The 11,321-nt window shown below is 46.9% G+C and overlaps 2 protein-coding genes across 7 annotated transcripts; one reads left to right on the forward strand and one right to left on the reverse strand.

The window, feature by feature from the left end:
- Window positions 1–2,623: 2,623 nt before the first annotated feature.
- LOC118711005 (cytochrome b-c1 complex subunit 8) lies at window positions 2,624–4,079 on the reverse strand. 3 transcript variants are annotated; one of them, XM_036423884.2, is made up of 3 exons: window positions 3,935–4,079; window positions 3,609–3,776; window positions 2,624–2,822 (listed from the first exon to the last, which is right to left on the reverse strand). In XM_036423884.2, exons 2-3 carry the CDS (start codon window positions 3,760–3,762, stop codon window positions 2,728–2,730), a joined length of 249 nt encoding a protein of 82 aa, XP_036279777.1. In that variant the 5' UTR covers window positions 3,763–3,776; window positions 3,935–4,079; the 3' UTR covers window positions 2,624–2,727. The 3 variants fall into 3 exon arrangements, with proteins under 3 accessions (XP_036279777.1, XP_036279775.1, XP_036279776.1); XM_036423882.2 differs by having other exon boundaries at window positions 3,926–4,060; XM_036423883.2 differs by having other exon boundaries at window positions 3,609–3,772; window positions 3,922–4,033.
- A 262-nt stretch (window positions 4,080–4,341) lies between these two features.
- On the forward strand, window positions 4,342–9,386 carry GDF9 (growth differentiation factor 9). Of its 4 annotated transcripts, none has more exons than XM_036423879.2 (3): window positions 4,342–5,195; window positions 6,257–6,455; window positions 8,026–9,386. In XM_036423879.2, the coding sequence occupies exons 2-3, from the start codon at window positions 6,320–6,322 to the stop codon at window positions 8,982–8,984; spliced, it is 1,095 nt and encodes a 364-aa protein (XP_036279772.1). In that variant the 5' UTR covers window positions 4,342–5,195; window positions 6,257–6,319; the 3' UTR covers window positions 8,985–9,386. The 4 variants fall into 4 exon arrangements, with proteins under 4 accessions (XP_036279772.1, XP_036279771.1, XP_045432285.1 ...); XM_036423878.2 differs by having other exon boundaries at window positions 4,342–4,572; window positions 6,256–6,455; XM_045576329.1 differs by having other exon boundaries at window positions 4,342–4,534.
- The last annotated feature ends 1,935 nt before the right edge of the window (window positions 9,387–11,321 follow it).

Raw genomic sequence — 11,321 nt, forward strand, 5'->3', positions numbered from 1 at the left:
TAAGAAGGAAAGATGCAGCCTGAGGCAGAAGCTGAACTACAGTGAAAGCTACCGTTCTGGACCAGCAACAAGGGTACTTGGGAAATTTCTACAAGCAGAGCAGGGAAGCATAAGCATACAACTGCCGACCCTTCCCACACTAACTGCTGTTAAAAGGAAAAAGGTGCCTTTTTGAATTACACTGGTGTTCTCCAAGTTCCTGTGTCCCTGCCAGAGCTGCCCAGATGGCTTCCCAGAACCGCAACCCAGCTGCCGCCAGCTTCACTGCTGCCGGTGAAGCTGAGCCAGGGGAGGGCCCTGTGGGCAGGAGGTGCGTGGTGTGGACGTTACAGGAGCTGATGATCCCATGCCTGGCAGCAAAGGAACTTCTGCCTTCCCTGAATCAGACCATCTTTCAAATGGGTGAGGACCATCCATGGAGCAGCTGGCAGTCTATGAAGACATGAGGTACCAGCTCTCCCTAGAGCTCCCGTGGCCACCCTTACCCATGGCCAAGTTCCTAATCCCTGCTACCACGGCGATGGCCCAATCAATATACAGTGGTGCCTCGCATAAAGAACGCCTCGCACAGAGAACGCTGCACACAACGAACTTCCTTTCATGATTCATACAACGACCTTCGTTTCACACAACGAAGTCGCCCGAGCTTCCACGACCGCTTTGCCCGAGCTTCCACGATCGCTGCCGATGTATTGCATCCTTCCGCGCAGGCACAGCAGGCAGTCGTTAGTCACTGCGCTTAACTTAAGCACGTATCGCGGCAATCGTTCTTCATTACGAATTAAATCACGCACGTATCACGGCAGTCGTCCTTTTAAGTTAAACTCAATATTTTTTTTTTATATCATGATGTATCTAAATAAAAATAACAAAAAAATTATCTTTTTTTATGTCATCTTAGCATATTTTATGCTACAGAACGAATTATTTTTTTTAACATGTATTGTTATGGGAAAACGCGTTTCACATAACGAACTTTTCGCATAACAAACTTGCTCCTGGAATGAATTAAGTTTGTTGTGTGAGGCACCACTGTAATGGTATTCAAGAAACTTTTTAATAAAAATGTCGTAACTTTTTATATCCTGTTATACGTAATAACGAGCTACACGTTGGCTGATTAGCATAACCTTGTCATATTCATTTCCCTCACACACCTTACTTGCAGGCACACCATTTCTCTCCACTAATACTAGCAGCTAATGTTTTAGTAGCCGATCGCCATGTTTAGTCTTGTACTGACTTGTTTGGTGTGCCCAACAGGAAATATTTCGCTTTTGGAGAATAGATTTACGCTACACTTATTGTGGTTATTCAGTGTCTAAGTTAATGTTCAAGAAAAAATATTAAAATGTTCTGCCGAAACCGGTTTGGCTCAGTGGTAGAGCGTCAGTCTGCGGACTGAAAGGTCCCAGGTTCGATTCCGGTCAAGGGCATGTACCTTGGTTGCGGGCACATCCCCGGTAGGGGGTGTGCAAGAGGCAGCTGGTCGTCGTTTCTCTCTCATCGACGTTTCTAGCTCTCTATCTCTCCCTTCCTCTCTGTAACAAATCAATAAAAATATATTTAAAAAAAAAAAAGAAAAAAAATTAAAATGTTCTATTTTGTTAATGATTATTCATTTATTTCAGCCCTTTGTATTCAGCACATCTCTATTGAAATAAACCTACATTCCTATGAAAATTGAAGCTTTTTTTTTGCGGCCCACATAAACCTTATTTGGCCCATGTTAGCCTTTGAGTTTGACCTGCTTGCTCTAAACTATTGAGCTACCTGGCCAAGGCCTGTGCTTTTTGTTTTTAGATTTTCTGTCCTTGACTTGATTTCTGTATAGAACTCTATAGCTGTGGTGTCATATTTATTGTTTCAGTTAAGTTCCTGGTTTAGCCCCAGTGATGAATATATTTAGTGTATTTTGTTAAAAAAATAAAGGGAACTTTTCTACCAAATCATATATTCAAAGGTTCCATAACAGGAGTAAAAGGCCAGAGAGTAAAATTTTAGGCTTTATGGACATATATGGTTAATGACTACTGTTAGTAATCTGGTACAAATAGCCAGGGTGCTGCCTCAGCTCGCGAGGTCAAGGGGTCACCTCACCCTTCCTTTTATAGCGGACTCCCCTGAGGCTAAGGAAGGCCTGTCTTAAAAGGCAGTACAGTGTAACCTGAAGAACATAAACTTTAGTCCCAGACTCCACCATTTCACTATCTATATAAATTTGGCCAAATTATTTACCCTCCCTGTGCCTGTGTCCTCACCTGCCAAACGAGTGTAATATTTCAAAGGTAGTTGTGAGGTTTAAAAGAACTTATGTGTGTAAAGCACTAAGAGTGCCTGACACATAGCAATTACAATATAGATTTTATTATTGCGATAGGACCAGAGGGAGGGGAACCAGCACTCCCCACAGTCCATGCCCCCACACCAGGCCAGCCTGCCAGAGGAGCTGCAGCGGCTTCCTTGTAAATTATGCCGAACGAGGGGTGAGCCCCACTCCTTCACCAAATTCCCACACTCGCCAAAATGGTTCAGGGTTCGTCTGGGGAAGGGAGTTCATTAACTTTAAGATTAGCAAGTCACACCAAGGACTCTGCTCACAAAAATGCAAAACCACAACATAGCAGCCCATAAGAAGTTTATTGTGTCTTGAAGACACTATACAATGTGGACTCCTCTCCCAGAGAAGGGTCTTTCAGAGACGGGACCATCCTCCAGATGAGTTGCTCAGTGGTCGTTTTCATAGGTGGCTGGATTCTTCCTCCTGGATTTCTCAAACTCCTCAGTCCCCCACGTGTAGATAAGATAAAATCCAACAAATGCTTTAAAAATCAAAAGTGAGAGAAAGCAGTGAGCACAGATGAGACAAAGGAGTGCCTGTCCTCTTTTCTGCATCACAACAGATTCTGCCCCCCTGTTTCTAGTTTTCAATAAATCCTATTTATTTATTTATCTTTCTTTCTTTCTTCACACGCCAAATCCCTTTTAAACCAGAGGACCAAGCAGGGCTACATCAGCCCAGGCCAGGTTGCCCAGTAGGGTGGGGTAGTCCCAGCACACCAAAAGGTTGCGGTTGGATTCCCAGTAGGGTCATGTATAGGAAGGAGGCAACCGATCATAAGAGGCAACCGATAGATGTTCCTCAGATCGATATTTCTCTCTCCCTAAAAACCAATAAACATATCATCAAGTGAGGACTTTTTAAAAAAAGAAGGGTTACATTACATACCCACTTGATAAATGACCAAAAGAAAAGGGTCTACCCGGGAAACTCTTATCACCAAACCTCCCCTGTAGCACATTAAAATTTTTTTCAGATAATGGGAATAAAGTTAACTTCACCATTTAACCAAATTCGCAAGGTTGTGCTACTACCCTCACTACCTGCTTCCCTGTAACACAAAACAGTGGGCCGCTAGGAAAGCAGTGCGTGGAGATGACCTCGGAGGAAGACGGAGTCACCCAGGTGACCTTGGGCCACTCATTTAAGTTCTCTGGGACTTAGTTTCCTCCCCGGTAGCACGGAGGCGATGACGGGACTAGTTCACGGGCCTCGCAGTGTTCTCAGGGAGAAAGGGTGTGTGTGGGTGTGAGAAAGGGGCACTCACGCGGCACGACGCGCAGGATGGATGCCTGGATGCGGCGCAGCACGTTGGGGACGCCGTGGCTGAAGTAGTGCGGGAAGGCGCGCTGCTCGAAGGGCGACAGGCTGTAGGTGATCACATGCCGCACCCGGGTCAGATTCCCAAACGCGCGGCCCATGGTGGCGGCGACGGCTGCAGGACCGAGGGCGGACAGGCGCTGGGCTCAGTCTTGGGCCGCGCCCCTCGCACCCCGGCCGGCCCTCCCCGTCCCCCCCGCCCGGGCGGCGCCCCCACCCTCCCAGCGGGCCCCAGGACCCCGCCACCGGACCCCACTCCCGCACCGGGGTCACCTCGCCCTCCACAGCAGCGAGATCCACCGGCCTCCGTCCGCCACTTCCGGTAGGATCGGAAGCCGGTCTAGGAGGCCTTGAAATCACTTCCGGGGCATACCACGTTCCCCGTTTCCGGAGGGGGCTCTGACGCCCCCCCTGCGTCCTGGAGAGAAGTGGCCTGGCCGGGGCCTGTGGGGGCGGGGCCTGTGGGGCGGGGCCGAGGTGGGGGGCGGGTGACCCTGGTGCAGGGTTCGGGGCCCGGGGCGCCCCCCTCGCGTTCGCGCTTCCTCTTAGCGCTCCTCCTTGGGATGGAGCCGCCGGAAGCGGCAGGGTGCCGAGGAGAGCCCAGAGGTGACGAGAAAGGCCGGAGACCTGCAGGGCCGCGCCGGCCGGGCCCTGAGCGCCTGTGGAGCGCGCCCCCGAGGCCCGCCGCGCGGCCCCGGACGCGGTCTCACACCCCCGGTGCGGTAGCTGGCACTCGGCTCGGCCCTGCACCGAACCAGGGACTCGGATCTGGGCTTCTCTGGGCCACCGCCGCCTGCGAATCTGCTGGCAGGATGTAGACACTCCTGAGTTAGAATGGAAACATTTCTGGAGATGCAGCCACAGAGCCCCCAAGTAATTGTCAAGCAATTGATAAAGGGCTGTGACGTGGTAATAAGAGGGAAGAAGGAGGCTAAGGCATCCAGCACCCCCCCGTCCTCCGGCTCCTGGTCCCCAAGAAGGTCTCGCGGGGGCAGGGGTGGGGGATAGATCGTGATGCCCACAGTCTCCCTCGGCTTTCCGGGAGGAGAGGCAGGGACGTTGGCTGAGAGGCAGTTGCCGTGTTCTTGGAAGGTACCTTCCACTGAAGGATGCAGCTGTCTGGCTGTCCGACTGGCTGCAGTGTCTACACGTTTTGTCCCTGGAATTGCTGGCTATGTGGTTAACAGTTCGGGGGTGTTTTATAACCCTGCTTCCGAGCCACAGGCCAGGAGGCTTGGCAGGCAAGGAACTTAAGTTTGCAAACATACCTCAGTTTATCATCCTGAGTCCTGCACAGACTGGCTTTGTATCTGGTACCAGGAGTGTTTGCCTTTTTTTTTTTTTTTTGCCAGCACAGAGTCTCCTTTGGGGTGGCACTGGATAGCCCCTTATTTCAGCTGCTCACGACACATCTTTGCCTCATTTTTCTAAAACATGATCTCTAGCCTGGTCTCAGCTCCGAGGCAAGGACATAACCGTTAAGAACGATAATACCCTAGGAAATTCTGCCACCATTTGAGTGATTAATGAAACAGTAAGTAAAACTTCCATGTATTTTCTAGCACCTGCAAACATTCCTAAACCTTTCAGCCAAAATATGTACAGGTGAATGTTGCAGACAAAGCAAAGACATCAGGACATTAAAAATGAATCAAGGTTAAAGGTGATGTCCTCCTTTTTAAAGCATATTGTTGTATTCCAAGTACATATTCTGTAGAAGCCACCTGGAAGATCTGGGCAACCTAACCATTCTCTGCTCTCTAGAATTTCAATACCAAGGGTGCCTTTCTCTCACCCTCCAAATCAACATGTGGTAAATAATTATTCGAAGCGCCTGACAGTGGGGGCGTGGCAGCCGCGGTGAGGATGAAGAGATAGGAAGAGTAAACCTAATACCATAAATTGCATATTAACAGATCTTTGTATCATCACAAATAGTTACTTTTTCCACGTGCCCTGGAAGTTTCAGCAAGCACCTAAAGAATATTTTTAAGAACCCTAGTTGCTCTATTTAAAAAAATGGGTTCTTTTAAGATAATTTCTCTTAGCCTTTCAGCTACATAGCTGGTGCATTAGTATAACAATAACTTAAGAGGTTTTAAAATTAAATGCCAGAAGAAAGGAAGAGGAGGAAAGCAAAACAAAACAAACTAAAACAAAAAAACACACAAAAAAACAAATCCGTGTCTAATGAGGATAAAAGTAGGATGTTATCAGCTGTTTGATATACAGCTGATAAAAATTATCTCCAGCTAAGCATCCTTGAGGTCTGATTACAGAAGTGCCCCTACCCACCCACACACCTAAAATTTATTTAAGAGATCAGCCTAGGTTCTTCCTGGCGCTTAGGAAGAAGGCTGGTATGGCTGGGTCCCTTGCCAGTTCTTCCAAGCCATGGCGCTTCCCAGCAAGTTTTTTTTGTGGTTTGGCTGCTTTTCCTGGCTGTGTGTTCCTAGGAGCCTTGCTTCTCTAGCTTCCAGGGGAGGAGCTCAGATGGCAGCCAGTGCTGAACTGGAACCGGAGGCTGAGCCCTGGTCCTGGCTGCAGCCTCCAGATGGGAGAGACAGATCTGGCCTCCTTCCCCCGCTCTTCAAGGTCCTGTGTGATGGGCAAGGGGGGCTCCCTAGGCTGCAGCCGGACTCCAGGGCTTTGCGCTACATGAAGAGGCTCTATAAGGCATATGCCACCAAGGAGGGGATCCCCAAATCCAACAGAAGTCACCTCTACAACACTGTGCGGCTCTTCACCCCTCACATCCAGCACAAGGAGCAGGCTTCTGTGGACCAGGTGACAGGTGCGTAGGACCAGGCTGGTTAGCGGGTGGAGGGAGGATGATAGACTGGGCTGCACTCCGTTTCAGGAAGAGCTGGGCCTCACTTCTTGAGTTGCATTTTATTTCTCATGATTCTCAGTTTCCAAATTCAGACAAATCGGGTACTTGGTCTTGTTGTTTCTTCTAGTGGGTTAAGGTGGGCTAAGAGGACAGAATGTTAGAGCTAGAAGAGACTCAGTGGCAATAAAGGCTGAGGAGAATGCTGCTGGAGAAGGTTAGCATCTTGCCCGAGGTCACAAAAGTAAGACTGGAAACCCGGTATTTTGACTTTCAGCTGCTTATTTTTCCCATTCTCCAATGCTGGCCTGAAAATGTGCGTACAGCGTCTCCCAGCTATGGGTATGCTTTGTTATACGTACTGTTTCCCCTTGTTTGTTGTCTGTGAGAGGAAAGTAGGTCCTCACAAGAACAGAGCCGAGTTTGGCTCAGCACCTGGGTGAGTGTGTATAAGGGCCAGTGCTTGAGAAAACCAAACTGTATTGACTGGGTCATGGTTTTAACCCACAAGGGGGCTGTTTCAAACCCTTCCTCCTTTCTTGCTGTCCTATTTTATTTTGGTAGTTTTAGACCCTCCATCTGTGGTCTATCTCAAGTGTTTCAAATTAACTTAGACAATTAAGCTTTCTTTATTGACGCCATCCATTAAGGCTTAGAATGGCTGCTTAACAAACTTAGTGAGGTTTTTTTTTTTTGGTTTTTTTTAATCCTCACCTGAGGATACTTTTCCATTGATTTTTAGAGAGAGTGGAAGAGAGGGGGGAAAAAAAACAAAAAACCACCAAAAGCATCCATTGGTTGCCTCCTACCACACCCAGAGCAGGGCCAGGGAACTGCAACGGAGGTACATGCCCTTGACCGGAATCAGATCCAGTCCGCAGGCTGATGCTCTATCCATTGAGCTAAACTAGCTAGGGCCCAACTTAGTGTTTTTTTTTTTTATTATAGTTTTCCCTCTAGAGCACATGTGTCAAACACAAGGCCCGCGGGCCAAATCCGTCCCGCCAGGCCTTGCAATGTGGCCCGCACCGCACTGTCATCACTGCACTCCGCTGCGTTTCCATCACAATGACAGTTTATGACTGTTCAGTAAACCATTCGGCCCGCGATTTAGGCTGGATTTTAGATTTTGGCCCCTTCTCTGATTGAGTTCGACACCCCTACTCTAGAGACTCCCCAAGAGAACAATAGAATTTTCCTTATTTATCGTCCTGTGTTTGGAACAAATTATTAAGATTCTAGAAATTAAACTGTATTATAATGCCCTGTTATTTCAGTTCACCACCAAAGCTGTTCTGACCTTCTGGTGAGAAAATACTCACTTATAATTGCTGGGAATTACTTATGTAATAGTCCCAATTACCTGTGTTTTCTGTATAAACCCTTCCTCTCCCACTTTTCCATTTTTTGAGGTTTGAAGAAGTGGGAAAAGAGAAGGGAGAAAGCAACATCCCAATGCACCAATTCCTTGATTTGGCTTCCTGTTCCGTTGGATGGTATTCAGGCGCTACTGGTGACTCTTTTCTCTCCCCAGGACCCGTGCCATCTGTGGACCTGCTGTTTAACCTGGACCGGGTTACCGCTGTGGAGCACCTCCTCAAGTCAGTGTTGCTGTATACTTTCAACACCTCCGCCTCTTTCCCCTCTGCTGCTCAGTGTGTGTGCCACCTGGTGCTGAGAGAGCCAGAGTCCAGTGCCAGCAAGACTCCCCCCCGAGCTCCGCGCTCCGGCACCTTTACGGCCCCGTTTGAATTAAAAAAGAAATACAAATGGGTTGAGGTCGATGTGACTGCCCTGCTTCAGCCTCTCGTGGCCTCCGACAAGAGAAGTGTCCACGTGTCGGTGGCTTTTACGTGCGTGAAAGACAAGCTGCAGCGCCCGTCTGTGCAGGACAGTCCCTTCAACCTGGTACGCCCCTCCCTGCTGCTGTACCTGAATGACACCAGTGCCCAGGCTCATCACAGGTGGTACTCGCTCCACTACAAAAGGAGCCCTTCCCAGGTTCCCGACCAGCGAGGCCTGCCTGCCTGTCCTGTAGGGGAAGAGGCTGCTCAGCGAGTAAGATCGCCCCGTCACCGGAGAGGCCGGGAAACGGTCACCTCGGCACTGAAGAAGCCTCTGGTTCCAGCTTCTCTAAATCTGAGTGAATACTTCAAACAGTTCCTGTTCCCCCAGAACGAGTGTGAGCTCCATGACTTCAGACTTAGCTTTAGCCAGCTGAAGTGGGACAACTGGATCGTGGCCCCGCACAGGTACAACCCCCGGTACTGCAAGGGGGAGTGCCCGCGGGCGGTGGGGCACCGGTACGGCTCTCCGGTGCACACCATGGTGCAGAACATCATCTACGAGAAGCAGCTGGACTCCTCCGTGCCCAGACCGTCGTGCGTGCCTGCCAAGTACAGCCCTCTGAGTGTGCTGACCATTGAGCCCGATGGCTCCATAGCTTACAAAGAATATGAAGACATGATAGCCACAAAGTGCACCTGTCGTTAACAGATGGTCTTCCACACGAAAGCCTTGAGCCTCTTTGGCCAAGTCAATGCCCTGCGCCTACCTGTGTCGTCAGGTGTCAGATCTCACAATTCAATGCGGTGTGTCTTGTATAAGGAGGAGTCTGTGTAGGTTAGCATATTCGGTGGCATCTGTCAATGTAAAGGGACATCTGCCTTTTTTTATTTACAAATGTAAATGAGTGTACTTATTTTGGTGGGCTTTCCATTTTTCCCCCCCCTAAGCAGTTCTTTTTTCTTTTCATAAATCTTTTTTTCTTTTTTCTTTTTCTTATTTTGGTGTTAAAAACTTAATGAGCATTAATCTTGAATGGAATTGCAGCTCTAAGTAGACAATTCAGAGTGTTGTATTAGTTCATGGAAGAATAAATTCCTGTCGGTGGCATAAATTTTATGTATGTGTGTTTATTAAATAAATATTGCTTTTCTATGGTGATTTGGGAGGCAGAGGAAGCATGTGTAAAAGCTAGTCTTGGCTCAGCCTTTGGCCTCTTTCAGAGTAAAAGAGAGGCTGACTTTGCCTGCATTCTAATGGAGGGGGGCTCACTGGGTCTGGAGTGTATGCAGCGTTTCTGTTGCATTACGTGACTGGTACACAGTATACTAATTCCGCTCACTAGATGACTTGTATAAATTGATTCACATCAAACAATATAATATTCCATTTATTTAAAGGAAATTGCCTTGCAGATCTTTTTCCCAAGAAATTTCAGTGTTAAAGATTTTTAAAATGCTTTTTCTTCTTTATGTACTTAGATCTCTGACTGTAGGGGAGGAAGTCAAGGAGCATTTTTTGCTTGTTTCCAATTTCCCTTAGCTCCTATCACTCCACCCCCACATATTTTTTTCAGGTGGACTTTGGACTGTTCTGTTGATCCAAGCTGGTAGTGAGGAGGTTATGTTTCAGAGGGGGCCTTGTTTGGATATGAGGGCTTATGTGTGGGTTTTCAATCAATTTACCTTAGAGTCCTAGGGGCATGGAGGACTGATGCAGTTGATTTCTGTTTCAGAGTTTCTAAAACCTTCATCTACAAACCAGAAGTAACTACTAGGTACAAGAAGTATGTAACCATTCTTGTAAATGATGTTTAGTGCGTAATTATCTAAAGAAGTCAGCTTGGATTTTGATATAATGGTGTTGAATCTGTAGATCAGACTGGGAGTATTGCCATCTTAATGCTATCCATGAACATGGGATGTTTTCTCCTTTATTTAGGTCTTTGGATTTTTTTTAAAAAATATGTTTTATTGATTTTGTGCAGAGAGGAAGGGAGAGAGATAGAGAGTTAGAAACATCGATGAGAGAGAGTCATCGATCAGCTGCCTCTTGCACACCCCCTACTGGAGATATGCCCGCAATCAAGGTACATGCCCTTGACCGGAATCGAACCCGGGACCATTCAGTCCCCAAGCCGACACTCTATCCATTGAGCCGAACCGGTTTCAGCTTTGGATTTTTTAAAAAAATGTTTTATAGTTTTTGAGTAAGTTTTGCACCTTTTATTAAATTTATTTCTAAGATTTTTATTCCTTTTGATGTTATAATGGAATTGTTTATTTTGGGGTTGTTGCCTGGTACTGTCATGCATATACATTACAAACCTGCATATACTGACATAAATGCTCTGTTTTCTGTTCATGATTACCCCCGCCCCCCCTTGAAAACATTTCAGAAAAGTGGTACTGAAACGGAGGAAGAAATTTTAGGTGGCCCTAACTTTAATAACTTTAAATAACTTGACCATCTTGTTGTGTAACTTGAAGGCATTATTATTTTTTGGGAAAGGAGGCTGCAAGTCCAAAAGATTAATGGTTTTTCAGGGGTTACTTCTGTCATTCTTAGGAGTAAAACATACCTAGCATGGAAAGGCCATGAGTAAGGGCTGTTTTAAATGTACCCCATGAAATACAAACTTAAGGAATTCCTTATAGCCCTCAGCCTCCCGTAAATTGATTTCTGTTTCTCTGGAACAGAACCTTGTTTTGTTGTTTGTTTTGTTTGTTTTTTTTCACGGCCTCATTCTGTGGCTGAGTGTGGAATGTGCTCTGCAATCTAAAAGTTTGGAAAAGAAGAAAATGAAAGGGTGATTCTGCTGGACGTTAAGAATCATGGGCAGTGCTAGAATTGGGAACAGAAAAAAAGTTCATCCTTACAGGTAAGTTCTAAAATGGATTTACTTAAAAAATAGCTTGAATAACTTTCTATATGTAAGTCTAGTTCCTCTCATTCATAAGACAGTGTTAATATTCAGGGCTGATATGTCTGCTAAACTTAAACTTCAAAGATTCTCTTCTACACAATAGAGAAGCATATTATACC

The sequence above is a fragment of the Pipistrellus kuhlii genome, unplaced genomic scaffold, assembly GCF_014108245.1.
Source record: "Pipistrellus kuhlii isolate mPipKuh1 unplaced genomic scaffold, mPipKuh1.p scaffold_m20_p_8, whole genome shotgun sequence".
NCBI classification, from domain to species: Eukaryota; Metazoa; Chordata; class Mammalia; order Chiroptera; family Vespertilionidae; genus Pipistrellus; species Pipistrellus kuhlii.